General features: G+C 44.8%; 1 protein-coding gene across 5 annotated transcripts in view; it reads left to right on the forward strand.

Moving 5' to 3' along the window:
• cops4 (COP9 constitutive photomorphogenic homolog subunit 4 (Arabidopsis)) overlaps window positions 1-18,467 on the forward strand; it is a 103,095-nt gene that overhangs the window by 10,991 nt on the left and 73,637 nt on the right. For 2 of the 5 annotated variants that reach the window (XM_069925468.1, XM_069925469.1), the window contains exon 1: window positions 7,120-7,228. The exons of the other annotated variants lie outside the window; for them this stretch is intronic. In XM_069925468.1, the coding sequence (XP_069781569.1) occupies window positions 7,152-7,228 (77 nt within the window). In that variant the 5' untranslated portion in view covers window positions 7,120-7,151. Of the gene's footprint in view, window positions 1-7,119; window positions 7,229-18,467 lie in introns of those variants that run through there. 5 annotated transcript variants of the gene reach the window in all.

The following is an 18,467-nucleotide window of genomic DNA, read 5'->3' on the forward strand; positions in this document are numbered from 1 at the left end:
GATTTATGGTATGAAAAATAAAAAATTAAAAAAAAAAAGTATTTCAGAATTATATTGATTACATGATTATTAATTCCCATGGTGCATGGGGCAATATCATTGTTGTTTGATTTGTCGATGATCTCTAAAAACAGACACACCAATAGTAAAGCAACTAATTCATGATACAAGGGTTTTTTTTTAATGTTTTGGTGCAATTGTAAATAAAAATTATAGGTAATGAGTGTGTTTAGAAATCCTACTAAAGTTGAAAACCAAATAAACTGGAATTAATCAACTAAATTTACTGTCTGGGTCTGCCACTGACACCGTGTTAAAAGGTTTTCTGTGTGTATTTTTTTTAATTAAAAAAGAAATTTTTTTTTTATTTTTCACACTATGAATCATATTGACCAAAATACACATAAACATTTCCCTCTTGAATATACACAGTGTCATTTTCTCCCCTTTCCCACCCTCCCTTCCCTCCCTCCTTCCCCACCCACTAAACGTTCAACATATACGATACATTAAACAATGTCATCACACAATGAAAATAAACAAGAAATTTGTGTCTTCTACTTTTACAAACTGGGTCAGTTCATTTCATCTTCTTCTCATTCTGTCATTTTAGGTGGTGGAGGTGCACGGTAGGACTTCTCTGTTGTGTTCCATGTATGGTTCCCAAATTTGTTTAAATACTGTAATGTTATTTCTTAAATTATATGTTTTTTTTCCAATGGAATACATTTATTCATTTCTATGTACCATTTCTGTATTCTCAGGCTTCTGATTTCCAGGTTGACATTATACATTTTTTTGCTACAGCTAAGGCTATCATAATAAATCTTTTTTGTGCTTCATCCAGATTGAGGCCAAGTTCTTACTTCTTATATTACTTCAAAGGAAGATCTCTGGATTTTTTGGTATGTTGCTTTTTGTGATTTTATTTAATACCTGATTTAGATCTTCCCAAATCTTTTCCACTTTTTCACATGCCCAATTGCATGTACTGTTGTTCCCGTTTCCTTCTTACAGCGAAAACATCTATCTGATACTGTTGGATCCCATTTATTTAACTTCTGGGCGTTCTGTGTGTATTCTTGAGTGATTTACTTCCATAAATAAGATTTAAAAATAACCCGTGACCATTAAATGAAACGTACCCAAAAGCACAGCATTTTACATTTTACATTTACAAACACTTGTAACACATACCACTATCCCAATAGTAACTTCCTCAACCCTTCTAATTATCAGAATATTTGTTTCACATCAGGGTGTGTTATATGTGGATTGTGGAGGAAAATTTGACCTCTCTGGAACATTGTGGATTGTAGAAGATCACATGACCTCTAAAACTTATTTGAAAATCACATCATCTCCCAATCAAAGTTGGACTCATTAGTGCACACCTTACCATTGGCTTAGTTAAATGACCATGCCATCATTGGCCAGACGTCCAGCTCAGAACAGCATAAAACATAATGCTTACCACATTTCTTTCTCTTTGCCTCTTGGTCCAAGTTCTGGATATCACTCCATTCCAGGTCACTACTGTGGACATTGCTAGCGGAATCACAGGTAAGGTGTGCACTACACTTATGTTAAGCCACAGTACTTGTTCTGTAGGGAAGAGTATCAGGTTCAGTGGGCTCACAGAGATACAAGTTTGGACGTGTGTTACAATCACATGTAACTTTATTACACGGGAGACAGAGGGGAAAAAGTTAAATGGTATTTGATTAATATTTCATTTAAGCAATGATATAGACATTCACATTGGACCTAGGTCAGACTCGAATAGTGAACTTATGTTCACACACTTGAATACACACACTACAAACAGAGACTTTTACACACACCCTGTTCCCTGACCAACAGGGATATGGCTTCCTGCAAGTATTGATCTATCACAAAACTATGGCTCAGGTTCAGTGCACACCTTAACCATGACACTTCCAACAATGTCCACAGTAGCAACCTGGAGTGGAGCAATGTCTGGGGCTTTGATCACAAAGCAGAGAGAATGTGCTGCGCATTAGTGTTATATACTGTGCTAATCTGTGCTTCTAGCCAATAATGACTCTTGGTGATTTAAATTAGCTAACAGTAAGCCGTGCATGAATGGCTGGCCAGAGTCCAATCTTGATCAACAGGTGGATGTGACTTCTAAATAAGTTTCAGACAGGGAGGACACCTGATCACCTGCAATACACACATTCTAGACAGGCAGGGAGGCCATGTTTCCCTCAATACTGTGATAGATCAGTGCTTGCAGAGAGCTGCACCCCCATTGGTGCAGGGAATTGGGAGTGTGTTTGAAAGTCCCGGTCTGAAGTGTGTACATGTAGAAGGTAGGTGGGCACTGGTATCAGAGTCCAACCTGGGTCCATGTGAATGTCTATAAATCAGGATGGCCAACCTATGGTGCATGTACCAAAAGTGGTGCATTGGAGGATAAGAAGTGGCGCATTGCACAAAAAAGTAAGCCCACTCGTGCAAAAGGTATTAACCAAAAACTGATTTGTAGAAAATCTATAACAGGAATTCAAGTAGATTTAGAGCTAGAAATGGGTTTTATTGAGAATAAATCTAACGTTGCAATTATTTTTGGCAATTTTAATGAAGTAATATTTATCTTGTTTTTGTATTAAATCAAGAGATCATGTAAAAATCCTAAATATGTCTACATTATGTTTTTACAAGAGTTGTATAGTGCATCTGAACTAGTGAAAAAATTGATGTATGGAATGTAAAAGGTTGGCCACCCCAGGTCTATATAGTTGTAGAGTAATTAAGTATCATTTGAAGTCTTCCCCGTTTGTTTCCTGTGTTCAATAAAGTTACCTTTGATTGTAACACTTGTGTCCAGACTCATTTCTCTGTGAACCCAATGAACGTGATACTTTCCAAACACAAAAAGGTGTTTGCAATCTTAGTTAAAAAACACAATGCTGGAAGAATTCAGCAGGTCCAGCAGCATCCGTAGGAGAAAAATAACTGACATTTCAGGCCTGAGTCCTTCTTCAAGAGTAAAAAGCAGGTAGGCATCCGAATTAAAAGGTTGGGTTGAAGGAAAGAAAGAGCAGGGGAGAGCACAGACCAAAAGACAAAAGGTGATAATTGGATAGGACAGGAGAAGAAAACTAAGATTTGATTAGGAGAGAGGTAACTCTGAAGGAAAGAGAGAGAGAGAGCTAGAGTAAAAGAGAAAGGGGATGGAAGCAGGGGGGGGGGGGTCTAATGGAAATCAGGAGCACCAGATTCAGTAGATGACGCCTGCAGATTCACAAGTGAAGCGTTTGGGGCACGAATGGTGGTGAGGGAGAAGGTAAGGGTGCAAGTGTAGCACTTCCTGTGGTCCCAGCGGTATGTGCCAAGGGGACAATTGGTGGGAGGGATGGAGTGGACTAGAATCACAGAGGGAGCAGTACCCTCAGAAGGTGGAGAGGGGAAGATGTGTCTGGTGGTGAGATCATGAAGTAAGTGGTGGAAAATGATATGTTGAGAGGTGTTAGGTGGGGACAAGGGGAAATCATCTCCTTGTTGCTTGTGAGGATGAAAAAGTAAAGCCTACAAGGATTTCATTTCTTTCTTACAATTCCTCTGCAAAACCACCCTGTTTGTAATCTTAGTGACATAATCAATCCTAAGATGAACTTCCACAAATACCCATTTGTTTTTCAACATGAATACAACAAGATCAAAATGATTTTCTGGGGCCAATGATGCACATCAGATGCTTCAATGTTCTTTCTTTACAAAAGACTAATTGTGCCAATTGTAATGCATAATGAGAGTTTATTGTCAATTACATAAGCACAATGTACAGATGCACTGAAATTCTTGCTTGCTGTGGCCAAACAAGCGAATACCAACAATGATAGTATATGTTTAATTATCACAACATGGCATGACTGATAAGAGATAATAAATCTAAAAAGATGGATAGATAAATATTAATTGTTGCAGTAAGTGCAAGGAAAAAAAAGATGTTTAATGGTATAAAAAGATCATTTGGTGGCCGGAGACTAGTTTGTGGTTAGAATCTAACACAGAAATTCAAGAGAAAGCTCGAGAAACTAGAGGTGCTGTAAAACTTCTGTACCTTCTGTATGAAGCTAGTAGTGAAAATAGGTTGTGACTCAGATGATGGGGGACCTCTATGATGTTGTCTGCTCTCCTAAGACAGGGCCTCTCATGGATATCCTCAATGGACAAGAGGTCAGTGTACATAATAGACTCCTCAGATTTCTTTAATAGACTCCTCAGATTTCTTTAATAGACTCCTCAGATTTCTTTAATAGACTCCTCAGATTTCTTTAATAGACTCCTCAGATTTCTTTGAAAGTCAAAGTGTGGATGTGCCTTCTTCACAATTGCTTCAATGAGTTGGATCTTGGAGCAGTCCACCAAAATGTGGAATCCAAGGAACTAACCCTCCTCATCCCACTAACAAAGACAAGTGCGGGGTCTCTTGGCCTTCCATAACTAAGGTCTACAATAAAGTCTTGTTGATATTGAGAGCAAGATTGTTATTCTGGCACCATACCACTAGATTTTCAATCTTCATCCTATATTCTGACAGTTTGCTGTTCAGCAAACAGTGGTGGTGGCATCTGCAAATTTATAGATTGTGTGGAGACAAACTTGCAAAACAATCATAAGTATATCGAGAGTAGAACAGGGGATTAAACCCATAGGCATGATGTGCTCCTGTGTTAATGGTAAGTGAGGAAGAGGTGATATTGCCAATCTACATTGTTTGGGGTTTGCTATTCCACATTGTTTGGGGTCTGCCACAGAGGAAATCAAAGATGAATCAAGCCCTAGATCTCCAAGTCTGATAATTAATTTTGCTGTTATGATGTTGAATGCTAAACTGTAGTTAATGAACAACAACTTGATGTAGGTGCTCCTGTTGTCCAAATGATCCAATGCAGAGCAGAGGACCAACGAGATGACATCCACTGTTGATCTGTTGTGATGGTTCAGTTTAATTCATCTAGGTCAGTGGTTTTCAAAATGGTCCCCCAAACACACATTCCACCTTAAGCAATCTCTATGCCATAAGTGCTCTGTGATTAGTAAGGGATTGTTTAAAGTGGTAATGTGAGTGGGAAGGGAAGGTTGAGAATAACTGCTGTAGACCCAATTGTTACTGAAATATTTCTTTTGAGAAAAATGGTCATTGGCCCATTTCCTTTGGAGTTATGAAACCATGCACATAATGAGTCAATTGGGCACAATTTCCTCAGTTCTTCCTAAGACAGGAATTGATTTGCTCCATAACCAATCTCAAAGCATTTTGCAGTAGGTGCAAGTGCCACCATCCAATAGTTTTTGAGGCAGGTCACCTTGCACTTCTTAGTCACAGATATGGCCATTCCAAAGGAGAGTGTATATCAAAATGTTTCCATTTGTTGTTTTTGCAATCATTTAAATCTTAAAAAGGTGTGTGTGTGTGTGTGTGTGTGTGTGTGTGTGTGTGTGTGTGTGTGTGTGTGTGTGTGTGTGAGAGATAATATATAAAACTTATGACCATGTCCTCCCTTGGAATGGCCACTCTATGATCCATGTCCTTTTGAAGCAGATGAGGACCTCATACTGTGGCAGCAAGAGTTTGAAAATTTCTGCAAAAACTCCAACCATTTGGTCAATGCAGGTTTTAAAAACCAGACCAAATACACCATCTGGACAAGATGCTTTCTGAGGATTTGCCCTCCAGAAGGTACTTAAGATCCAGCTGCGCTGGGTGGGTCACGTCTCCAGAATGGAGGACCATCGCCTTCCCAAGATCGTGTTATATGGCGAGCTCTCCACTGGCCACCGTGACAGAGGTGCACCAAAGAAGAGGTACAAGGACTGCCTAAAGAAATCTCTTGGTGCCTGCCACATTGACCTCCGCCAGTGGGCTGATATCGCCTCAAACCGTGCATCTTGGCGCCTCACAGTTTGGCGGGCAGCAACCTCCTTTGAAGAAGACCGCTGAGCCCACCTCACTGACAAAAGGCAAAGGAGGAAAAACCCAACACCCAACCCCAACCAACCAATTTTCCCCTGCAACCGCTGCAACCGTGTCTGCCTGTCCCGCATCGGACTTGTCAGCCACAAACGAGCCTGCAGCTGACGTGGACATTTACCCCCTCCATAAATCTTCGTCCGCGAAGCCAAGCCAAAGAAAAAAGTAGTCTGGTCTCAAGTTCTACTTTGCTGCATCTTAAAAATAGAGAGAGAGATATTTTGCAACTTTCCTCACTTTCATAAAAGGTGATTGACCTATTATTTCCATCTCCTGAGTAATGCAACACCTTTTCACCCCCCCCCCCCAAACTTCTAATCTCCTATGGCCTATCACCTTCCAGCTCTCTCAGTTCTATGCCATCCTCTCTCCCCTCCATCTGCAAGCATTTCTTCCACCGACCAGCTTCAGTCTCCAAACCCATTCCCCCACCTCGTTCCATCTGCCCATCTCCCCTCAACCCTCACCTATCATTTACCATCCTTTGCCTCATCACTCCATCTCATCTCTATGCTGGATTTCTTCCCTCTGTACTCAGCCCTGATGATGGGTCTCAGCCCAAAACGTGTACCATTGTTTTACCTTCAGAGATGGTGCTTGGCCCATAAGGTTTCTTTCAATGGTTTGCTTTTTGGCTGCAGATTCCAGCATTTGCCATCACTTGTATCTCTGCTTTTACAGTCTAAATCAAGTTCCTGCCTTTTGAAACAAAATCTTCAGGAAGACATTCAACGTGCTATTTGGGAAGAATTAACAATTGCTAATATCCGGGTTATTTGCAGTCTTAACTTGCATAGATTATGCCTCTTTCAATTGGGGGATCTTCTTGGATGTTGTGTGTTCCTTTGGAAAGTGATCAAGAAACTGGTAGACGAGTCTGGGACACCCAACTAAATGACCAGGGTGCGACAATGAAATTAAATGGGCTCCAAGCCAATTGACTGCCTGGACTTATTGATGACTAATTTAGACCCACGTCCGCCCGCGAGAATGTGTCAAATATTCGCGTTCGAATTGATGCTCCCACCTCGTCGAGGCGACTTGGTTCTCCGCTTCCAGGCTGGCCTCCGAAGACTAGGTGGCGCTGTTGCTTCTTTATGGTCAAGACCGGGGTCTCTTTCCGTGCTCGTTGGCTGGTCGGAGAAACATGGCGGCGGCAGCGATGAGGCAGGATCTGTCGGTGCTGATGAACTCCAGCGGTTCCCACAAGGATCTGGCCGGAAAGTGAGTGTTGTGGGTGGGGGGAGACGTGGAAAGGTATGCGCTGCCAACTGTGTGTGGGGAGGGGGTGGGGGTGGAACGACATTGAGCCTGGTGACGGCCCGCAGACCGCTTGAAGCTCGGCTGATCTTGGCCTCAACATGTGTTGTTATTCTTGACTCGTAAATGCATAGTTTTTGTTAAAATTATTGAAGATCGGGATTTCGACTCCAGGTTCTCAAGTTTTTCCCACAGTGCTGGTGATTTTCTGTCCAAGTGAACATGGGGCAGTTTCCTCCCTCACTTTCTCATGGTAGCGACGAAGGAAAAAAAGTGGCTTGACTGTAGTCCAGTGATCTCATTTGGAAAACAGGTTTGAAGGGCTTTGAATGAACATTAGATACGTTTCGGTTGTAATGCAGGCTGCGATTCAATAAGTAGGCTTATTGACGGTTGGCCATAGGTCAGAGGGTAGACTGCTGCTGGTAATTTGGCGGTGACAACAGCAAGTGTATATGGGATGGGATGGGGGGAGGAGAAGAAAGGAGGGTTTTTATTACGCGGATTTTGTGACTTTTTTTTAGCATTCGAGTAAGTTGCATTGAACAATTCGGTTGACTTTTGAGTTCTCAGCTCAAAGCTTGCACAAAACGTATAAAGAGATTTAATTTTTGGTAGGAATAGTGTTGGTTATACTATTAGCTGTATCTGGTGGGGAGAGATGATAGATTTTGCTGATATTATAATGTCCTCAAAGATGAAATAGGCAATTATTGATTAAGTGCCTGAAGAATGAGCCATTCTATCAATGAAACACCAATGTTTATGTCACGTCGCTGTCCTCTCATTATCCTGAATAAGAGTACAATGCTGATGTTTGTTAATGAACAGAGCATTTCTGCTCCAAGACAAAGGCAAAAGATGGCAGCATAGCATGCACAACATTCCCTGACAAACTTAATGTGTCCAAAGCTCACTTTGAATAGGGAGCTAGTGAGGTAATGACATCTGTGTCAACTACTTCATGTGCTCGTGCACACAGTCACTGTTACTGACTTGTTGGGCTTCAGAAGAGCGAACCCGCAGAAAGCGTTGGACCCAGATGGAGTTCCTGGCCATGTCATGAGAACCTATGCAGGTCAGCAGGTGGGTATATTCACAGATATCTTTAATTTCTCCTTGCATCAGGCCTTGCAACCTGCTTTAAAAAGGTCACCATCATTGCCAGTCCCAAAGAAAGCATAATAGGCCTTAAGTACAAAATTGGGCTTAAATTACTACTAACCATTATCATGAACTGGTTTACAAAGTTGGTCATGATTCATATCAATTCTAGCTTCCCTGCCAGTCTTGCTTCACTTCAATTTGCCTACAATCCGAACAGGTCTACAGCAGACACAATCTTCCTGATCCTCCTCTCTACCCTGGACCCTGAGAATCTGTGTCAGACTATGGAGTATTCACTACAACTCTGCCTTAAATACCAGTCTTCAGCAAACTCATCCCCAAACTTTTAGACCTTGGCATCAGCACCCTCCTCTGTAACTGGATCCTTGTGTAAAAGACATCAAAGATGGGAAGTCGCACCTCCTCCATGATCATACTGCATCAGCACCCTGCAAAGGTGTGATTTCATCTACACCTATCCTTTCTCTACACCCACAATTGTGTTGCCAAATACTGCTTCAACTTCATCTTTAAATTCTCTGACAACACCATATTCATAAGCTGGATATCAAATAAGATGGGACAAAATACAGAAAGGAGATAGAATCTAGTAGCCTAGTGTGAAGATAATACTCAGTCAATGTCAGCAAGACAAAGCAGTTAATCATAGAGATGAGTTGGTGTTGGGTAGAGTGAACTCTCCTGTCCACATCAGTTATGAAGTGGAGACAGTTGATACATTCAAGATCTTGAAAGTAAACGTTTCCAGTGACTTGATAAGCACATTAACACAATGGTCAAGAAACTGCATAAAGGCATCTATTTCTTAGAAGTCTAAGGAAGTTTGTCCTATGCCCATATGCATTACAGGTGTACCATCAAAATCTTCCAAGTTGGATTCATTATAATGAGTTTCAGGAGCTGTTCTACCCACAATCAGAAGAATCTGCAGAAGGTGTGAATGCAGCTCAGAACAACACACACCTATCACTCATCCATCTACGCTTGTGGCCTCTGAAGACAGCCAACATAATAAAGGACACATCTCGTCCTGGCCTTCCTCTTTTATCTTTTCCCATCAGGGAGAAAGTTCAAGAGTATGAAATTGTACTAGTTCAAAGATAGTTTCTTTGGCACAGCCATCTAGTTCCCCCAAGACTGGATGCAGATTGGGAGATCACTTCAATGAGCCACTATGGCCAGGATCTCCCAGTGACAATCCAATTAATTCCCAACCCACTCACATGGCGACGTGCCTGTCCATGGTCTCATGCACTGCCAGACTGAGACCACCTGCAAAAGGAGGAACAGCACCTTGCATACAGTCTCCAATAAAATAGCATTAAGATAGTAGTCTCTGGTTCCCATTAGCACCCCTTCCCACCTATCCCAATTTCTTCTTTCCTCTAGCCCTGTCTCTTTCCCCTCTGTATCCTTTCCTCCATCTCGACATTCAGAGCCACCCTCTCCCTGATCAATTTTCACCACCTGTCCTCCCAATTATCACCTTCTGTCTGTTGGTCTGTGCTCCTTCCCATGCTCTCTTTCCCTCTTCCCAGCCTTTTAATTCAGGCTCAGGCCCAAGATATCAGTAACAGCTTTACCACTTGCAGAATTAATAGCCATGAACAAGTCATGAAATTCGATGTTTTGTTGCAGCATCATGGTACAAACATTCACATTATAACCATCTTACAACATAAATAAAATAATAGTGCACAAAAAGTACGGCAGTGTCTTTGAATTATTGATTATTCAGGAATCTAATGGCAATTCGGTTGAATTTTGTACTTAAGGCCTATTATGCTTTCTTTGGGACTGGCAATGATGGTGACCTTTTTAAAGCAGGTTGCAAGTTGTCCTTGTGCCGTTGAGTGCTCATCTTTAGGCTCCTGTACTTTTTTCCCCAATGGTAGCAGAGTGAAGAGGGCATGGCCTGGGTGGTGGGAGTTTTTGAGGATAAGTTTTTTTAAGACACTGCCTCATGTAGATGTCCTCAATAGAGTGAAGTCTGGTGACTGTGATATGACAGGCCGAGTTAACAACCCTCTGGAGTTTCTTCTTGTCCTGAGAATTGGCGCCTCCATACCAGGCAGTGATGCAACCAGGCAGAATCCTCTCCACAGCACACCAGGAGATGTTTAGAGTTTTCGGTGACATACCGAATCTCCTCAGATACTTCACAAAGTAGAACTGCTGGTGAGTCCTTGTCCAAGACCAGAGTTCCTTCAACATTTGCATTTTTACTGCAATCACAGTTTGCAGACTTTAGTTTTTCACTCATCTTCTTTTGGCCTTCCCTATTTCTTTAAGATTTTTACTTGGATTTTTTTGTACTCTGTATATAAAATATTTACTTCTTAAGGTTTTCTTTGCATTTTTTATGCTTCACAAGTACCTTATTTGTTCCTCGTTGCCTATGCATGCTATACACCCCTCTTTTAACCAGATCCACAATGTCCCTTGTAAACCAAAATTCTTCGTCTCTTTAATCCTGACATGAACATTACAAACACTATACTCTCAATTTTGCCTTTGAATGCCTTCTATCTACAGAGCATATCCTTGCTGGAAAACAACCTGTCCCAATCTACACTTTTTAGATCTTTTCTCATTTCCAATTTAGAATCTCAACCTGAGGACCAGACCTATTTTTATCCACAATTATTTTGAAACTAATGGCATTACAATCACTGGACTCGATGTTCCCTGACGGGTGACACAATTAGCATAGCAGTTAGTACAATGCTGTTACAACACCAGTGATCGGACCTGGATTTGAATCCCACACTGTCTGTAAAGAGTTTGTACATTGTCCCTGTGTCTGCGTGGGTTTTCCCTGGGTGTTCTCATTTCCTCCCACCCTTCAAAATGTACCGGGGGATGAGGGTCAGTTGGGTGGTACAGGCTGTTACCATGCTTTATGTATTAAAAAGGGATAATAAATACAAAAGACAGATAGCTAATAAATATTCAATTATCTTGGTGCAATAATGACCTTACAATTGTGTAGACAGACTTTTTGAGGTGTCAGAGCAGTCCAAGATTACAAGGGGAGATTCAAGAGCCTGATGGCTGTTAGAAACTGTTCATGAACACTTTCTGTACCTTATACCTGAAGGTTGCAGTGAGTGCCAACAAAAAAATACTTCATACCAGTCACAAGACCTAAAGCTAAGAGACTTAGAGAATGTTTCTTATGGAAGGTGGTAAATAAGAAGTTGAGTGTACTGTATATCTGAAGGTGGAATTTAAGTCCACAGTGGTATTCAAGTTGGTTTGACAAGGCAGTGGAGATACAATATTCAGTTTTGACTTCCATAATTACACAACATTTTTTGGGGAAGAAATTTAGAGGAATTGTAAGAATAATTCTGAACATGGAGGGTGAAGTAATGCATAAATTCTTCTTCTTTGGCTTGGCTTCGCGGACGAAGATTTATGGAGGGGTAATGTCCACGTCAGCTGCAGGCTCGTTTGTGGCTGACAAGTCCGATGCGGGACAGGCAGACACGGTTGCAGCGGTTGCAAGGGAAAATTGGTGGGTTGGGTGTTGGGTTTTTCCTCCTTTGTCTTTTGTCAGTGAGGTGGGCTCTGCAGTCTTCTTCAAAGGAGGTTGCTGCCCGCTGAACTGTGAGGCGCCAAGATGCACAGTTTGAGGCGATATCAGCCCACTGGCGGTGGTCAATGTGGCAGGCACCAAGAGATTTCTTGAGGCAGTCCTTGTACCTCTTCTTTGGTGCACCTCTGACACGATGGCCAGTGGAGAGCTCGCCATATAACACGATCTTGGGAAGACGATGGTCCTCCATTCTGGAGACGTGACCTACCCAGCGCAGTTACTTGCAAACATTTCCACTCAACCCTACAACCTGTTTAAATGGACTAATATTGTGCACATACAATCAGATGATAATAAACTTGAACTTGAATTTTAATTTAGACATACAACGCGGTAACAGGCCATTTCAGCCCACTAGCCTGTGCCACCCAATTGACCTATAACCCCTGGTATGTTTTGAACGGTGGGAGGAAACCAGAGCCCCATGGGTGAGAACATACAAATTCCTTACAGGCAGCATGGGATTGGAACCTCTGTCCTGATCGCTGGTATTGTAAACTATCGCCCCGATAATTGTCACTGATACAGTTTAGGACAGCCTGCGGCCATTGGTACAGCTTTGCAATAGCTCCTTAAGGCAGTTCTAGATTCATTACAAATAAACTAATGGATGGCATAAATTCAGACCATGACATATTAATCTTGGGATGCTGGTGAGGTTGACCACTGAAAGGATAGCTTCGAGAACCAGTAGCTTTTTGTTCAAAACGTTCACTTTGTCTTGTCTCTCACAGCCACAAAGCAGTTCAAAATCAAAATTTCACATGTCATGAGAGCCAATTGGGCTTAGTTTTATGCTGGTGCAAGCAAGATGAGGGAGATGCATGATGCTTAATTAGTGTGTTCAACCTCAGAAATAGATGGTTACCAAGACAGTGGGAACAGATGCTGTATTAGTGATTTTAGATGGAGATTTTTGATTATGGTTGGTATTCACTGGACTGAAGAGCTTTCTTCACTTCTGATTAATCTTCATCCTCCTGGTTAATTAATGCTATGTTGCTAACTTAAAATCATTATTTGGGTGATAAAGATGTTTTCTGGGCATAGAAAAGCAACTTGTATGTGATGCACAGTGAACAATCTAAGATCATTTTATTTTGAACGAAACCACAAAAATAAATCATTAAAGAGATTTGTTATACTCTTCTATATTTTACAAAAGTAAAGTGGACTTTTTAAAAATTCCATGTCTTCCTACTTGCACGAGTGCAGAAGTAGTTCTGTGAATGTTATTTGCAGAAGGACTGCCTAAAGAAATCTCTTGGTGCCTGCCACATTGACCACCGCCAGTGGGCTGATATCGCCTCAAACCGTGCATCTTGGCACCTCACAGTTCGGCGGGCAGCAACCTCCTTTGAAGAAGACCGCAGAGCCCACCTCACTGACAAAAGACAAAGGAGGAAAAACCCAACACCCAACCCCAACCAACCAATTTTCCCTTGCAACCGCTGCAACCGTGTCTGCTTGTCATAATTGACAACGCATTGGACTTCTCAGCCACAAACGAGCCTGCAGCTGATGTGGACATTTAGCCCCTCCATAAATATTCATCCGCGAAGCCAAGCCAAAGAAGAAGACATGAAGAGGATTAATATCAGAATGTATTGCAACTATTTCTCTTTATAATTGCTTGAGTAACATGCAGATGTCATTTTTTGATTTGTTAAAAATGAAAAGTCTGTTCCAAAGTAGCATAGAGATTTTTGCTGTTTATTTGAACTCTTAAAACAGTAAACCATACTTAAAACAATTGATAAATGGACAATAAAATATTAATACATTCAAAAGTATATAGTCAAAGATATTATCTGGACTATCTTCATCTTACTCTAGTCCTACCCAGTACAATAGCACATTCAAACGCTAACTTTGTTTAGATTAAACACACAGGAAAAGACTTTGGCTTATCTTTGACTTGGCTTCGCGGACGAAGATTTACGGAGGGGGTAAATGTCCACGTCAGCTGCAGGCTCGTTTGTGGCTGACAAGTCCGATGCGGGTCAGGCAGACACGGTTGCAGCGGTTGCAGGGGAAAATTTGTTGGTTGAGGTTGGGTGTTGGGTTTTTCCTCCTTTGTCTTTTGTCAGTGAGGTGGGCTCTGTGGTCTTCTTCAAAGGAGGTTGCTGCCCGCCGAACTGTGAGGCGCCAAGATGCACAGTTTGAGGCGATATCAGCCCACTGGCGGTGGTCAATGTGGCAGGCACCAAGAGATTTCTTGAGGCAGTCCTTGTACCTCTTCTTTGGTGCACCTCTGACACGATGGCCAGTGGAGAGCTCGCCATATAACACGATCTTGGGAAGGCGATGGTCCTCCATTCTGGAGACGTGACCTACCCAGCGCAGTTGGATCTTCAACAGCGTGGATTCGATGCTGTCGGCCTCTGCCATCTCGAGTACTTCGATGTTGGGGATGAAGTCGCTCCAATGAATGTTGAGGATGGAGTGGAGACAACGCTGGTGGAAGCGTTCTAGGAGCCGTAGGTGATGCCGGTGGAGGACCCATGATTCGGAGCCGAACAGGAGTGTGGGTATGACAACGGCTCTGTATACGCTTATCTTTGTGAGGTTTTTCAGTTGGTTGTTTTTCCAGACTCTTTTGTGTAGTCTTCCAAAGGTGCTATTTGCCTTGGCGAGTCTGTTGTCTATCTCGTTGTCGATCCTTGCATCTGATGAAATGGTGCAGCCGAGATAGGTAAACTGGTTGACCGTTTTGAGTTTTGTGTGCTCGATGGAGATGTGGGGGGGCTGGTAGTCATGGTGGGGAGCTGTTTGATGGAGGACCTCAGTTTTCTTCAGGCTGACTTCCAGGCCAAACATTTTGGCAGTTTCCGCAAAACAGGACGTCAAGTGCTGAAGAGCTGGCTCCGAATAGGCAACTAAAGCGGCATCGTCTGCGAAGAGTAGTTCATGGACAAGTGGCTCTTGTGTCTTGGTGTGAGCTTGCAGGCGCCTCAGATTGAAGAGACTGCCATCCGTGCGGTACCGGATGTGAACAGCGTCTTCATTGTTGAGGTCTTTCATGGCTTGGTTCAGCATCATGCTGAAGAAGATTGAAAAGAGGGTTGGTGCGAGAATGCAGCCTTGTTTCACGCCATTGTTAATGGAGAAGGGTTCAGAGAGCTCATTGCTGTATCTGACCCGACCTTGTTGGTTTTCGTGCAGTTGGATAACCATGTTGAGGAACTTTGGGGGGCATCCGATGTGCTCTAGTATTTGCCAAAGCCCTTTCCTGCTCACGGTGTCGAAGGTTTGGTGAGGTCAACAAAGGTCATGTAGAGTCCTTTGTTTTGTTCTCTGCACTTTACTTGGAGCTGTCTGAGGGCAAAGACCATGTCAGTAGTTTCTCTGTTTACGCGAAAGCCGCACTGTGATTATGGGAGAATTGCAAGTCATTTTTATCAGATGGCAGCTCGTTCCACACTTCAATCTCTGCATTGGATCATTTGTACCTCTCCCCTTTCAGCCTAAAGCTATGACCTCTCATATTTATCTCCCCCAATCTATGTGGAAACATCCTACTCTCATCTACTGTCTATGCTCCTCATAATGTTATAAACCTCTAACAAGTCTCCCCTCATTCTTTATCATTTCAAGGAGTATAGTACTAACCTATTTAATCTTCCCGGTATCTCAACTCCTGAACACCCAGTAACATCTTAGTAAGTCTTCTCTCCACTCTTTCAATCTTATTGATATCTTTCCTGCTGCTGGGCGACTAGAACTGCACACAATATTCTAAGTGTGACCTCACCAATATCTTCAACATAACATCCCAACTTATTTATTACTCAATACTTCGATTTATAAAGGCTAAGATGCCAAAAGCTTTTTTTTACAACCCTGTCCACATACAATACCACCTTCAGGCAACAATGTACATGTATTCCCAGATTTCTTTGCTCCTCCCACTCCCTAATGGCCTACACCCTGATTCACTCTTCCAAAGTGCAACACCTCACGCATATCTGAATTAAATTCCATCAGCCATTTACTGGTCCAATTTGCCAGCTGGTCCAGATCCCTCTGCAAGCTTTGAAAATCTTCCCACAGTCCACTGTGCCTCCTATCTTTGTGTCATCAACAAACGTGTTGATCCAATTCACCACATCATCATCTAGTTCATTTATATAGATAACAAACAATAATGGTCCCAACACATATCCTTGAGGCACACCATTGAACACAGACTTCCAGTCTGAGAAGCAACCATCCACTGTTTTATTTCACCAAGCCTATTTTGAATCCAGTTTGCAACCTCTCTATGGATGTCCTAATCTTTTGAACCGACCTCCCACTCGTATGGAGCCGACCTCCCACTCGTATGGAGCCGACCTCCCACTCGTATGGAGCCGACCTCCCACTCGTATGGAGCCGACCTCCCACTCGTATGGAGCCGACCTCCCACTCGTATGGAGCCGACCTCCCACTCGTATGGAGCCGACCTCCCACTCGTATGGAGCCGACCTCCCACTCGTATGGAGCCGACCTCCCACTCGTATGGAGCCGACCTCCCACTCGTATGGAGCCGACCTCCCACTCGTATGGAGCCGACCTCCCACTCGTATGGAGCCGACCTCCCACTCGTATGGAGCCGACCTCCCACTCGTATGGAGCCGACCTCCCACTCGTATGGAGCCGACCTCCCACTCGTATGGAGCCGACCTCCCACTCGTATGGAGCCGACCTCCCACTCGTATGGAGCCGACCTCCCACTCGTATGGAGCCGACCTCCCACTCGTATGGAGCCGACCTCCCACTCGTATGGAGCCGACCTCCCACTCGTATGGAGCCGACCTCCCACTCGTATGGAGCCGACCTCCCACTCGTATGGAGCCGACCTCCCACTCGTATGGAGCCGACCTCCCACTCGTATGGAGCCGACCTCCCACTCGTATGGAGCCGACCTCCCACTCGTATGGAGCCGACCTCCCACTCGTATGGAGCCGACCTCCCACTCGTATGGAGCCGACCTCCCACTCGTATGGAGCCGACCTCCCACTCGTATGGAGCCGACCTCCCACTCGTATGGAGCCGACCTCCCACTCGTATGGAGCCGACCTCCCACTCGTATGGAGCCGACCTCCCACTCGTATGGAGCCGACCTCCCACTCGTATGGAGCCGACCTCCCACTCGTATGGAGCCGACCTCCCACTCGTATGGAGCCGACCTCCCACTCGTATGGAGCCGACCTCCCACTCGTATGGAGCCGACCTCCCACTCGTATGGAGCCGACCTCCCACTCGTATGGAGCCGACCTCCCACTCGTATGGAGCCGACCTCCCACTCGTATGGAGCCGACCTCCCACTCGTATGGAGCCGACCTCCCACTCGTATGGAGCCGACCTCCCACTCGTATGGAGCCGACCTCCCACTCGTATGGAGCCGACCTCCCACTCGTATGGAGCCGACCTCCCACTCGTATGGAGCCGACCTCCCACTCGTATGGAGCCGACCTCCCACTCGTATGGAGCCGACCTCCCACTCGTATGGAGCCGACCTCCCACTCGTATGGAGCCGACCTCCCACTCGTATGGAGCCGACCTCCCACTCGTATGGAGCCGACCTCCCACTCGTATGGAGCCGACCTCCCACTCGTATGGAGCCGACCTCCCACTCGTATGGAGCCGACCTCCCACTCGTATGGAGCCGACCTCCCACTCGTATGGAGCCGACCTCCCACTCGTATGGAGCCGACCTCCCACTCGTATGGAGCCGACCTCCCACTCGTATGGAGCCGACCTCCCACTCGTATGGAGCCGACCTCCCACTCGTATGGAGCCGACCTCCCACTCGTATGGAGCCGACCTCCCACTCGTATGGAGCCGACCTCCCACTCGTATGGAGCCGACCTCCCACTCGTATGGAGCCGACCTCCCACTCGTATGGAGCCGACCTCCCACTCGTATGGAGCCGACCTCCCACTCGTATGGAGCCGACCTCCCACTCGTATGGAGCCGACCTCCCACTCGTATGGAGCCGACCTCCCACTCGTATGGAGCCGACCTCCCACTCGTATGGAGCCGACCTCCCACTCGTATGGAGCCGACCTCCCACTCGTATGGAGCCGACCTCCCACTCGTATGGAGCCGACCTCCCACTCGTATGGAGCCGACCTCCCACTCGTATGGAGCCGACCTCCCACTCGTATGGAGCCGACCTCCCACTCGTATGGAGCCGACCTCCCACTCGTATGGAGCCGACCTCCCACTCGTATGGAGCCGACCTCCCACTCGTATGGAGCCGACCTCCCACTCGTATGGAGCCGACCTCCCACTCGTATGGAGCCGACCTCCCACTCGTATGGAGCCGACCTCCCACTCGTATGGAGCCGACCTCCCACTCGTATGGAGCCGACCTCCCACTCGTATGGAGCCGACCTCCCACTCGTATGGAGCCGACCTCCCACTCGTATGGAGCCGACCTCCCACTCGTATGGAGCCGACCTCCCACTCGTATGGAGCCGACCTCCC

This window comes from Narcine bancroftii, chromosome 3 (genome assembly GCF_036971445.1).
Source record: "Narcine bancroftii isolate sNarBan1 chromosome 3, sNarBan1.hap1, whole genome shotgun sequence".
NCBI lineage: Eukaryota > Metazoa > Chordata > Chondrichthyes > Torpediniformes > Narcinidae > Narcine > Narcine bancroftii.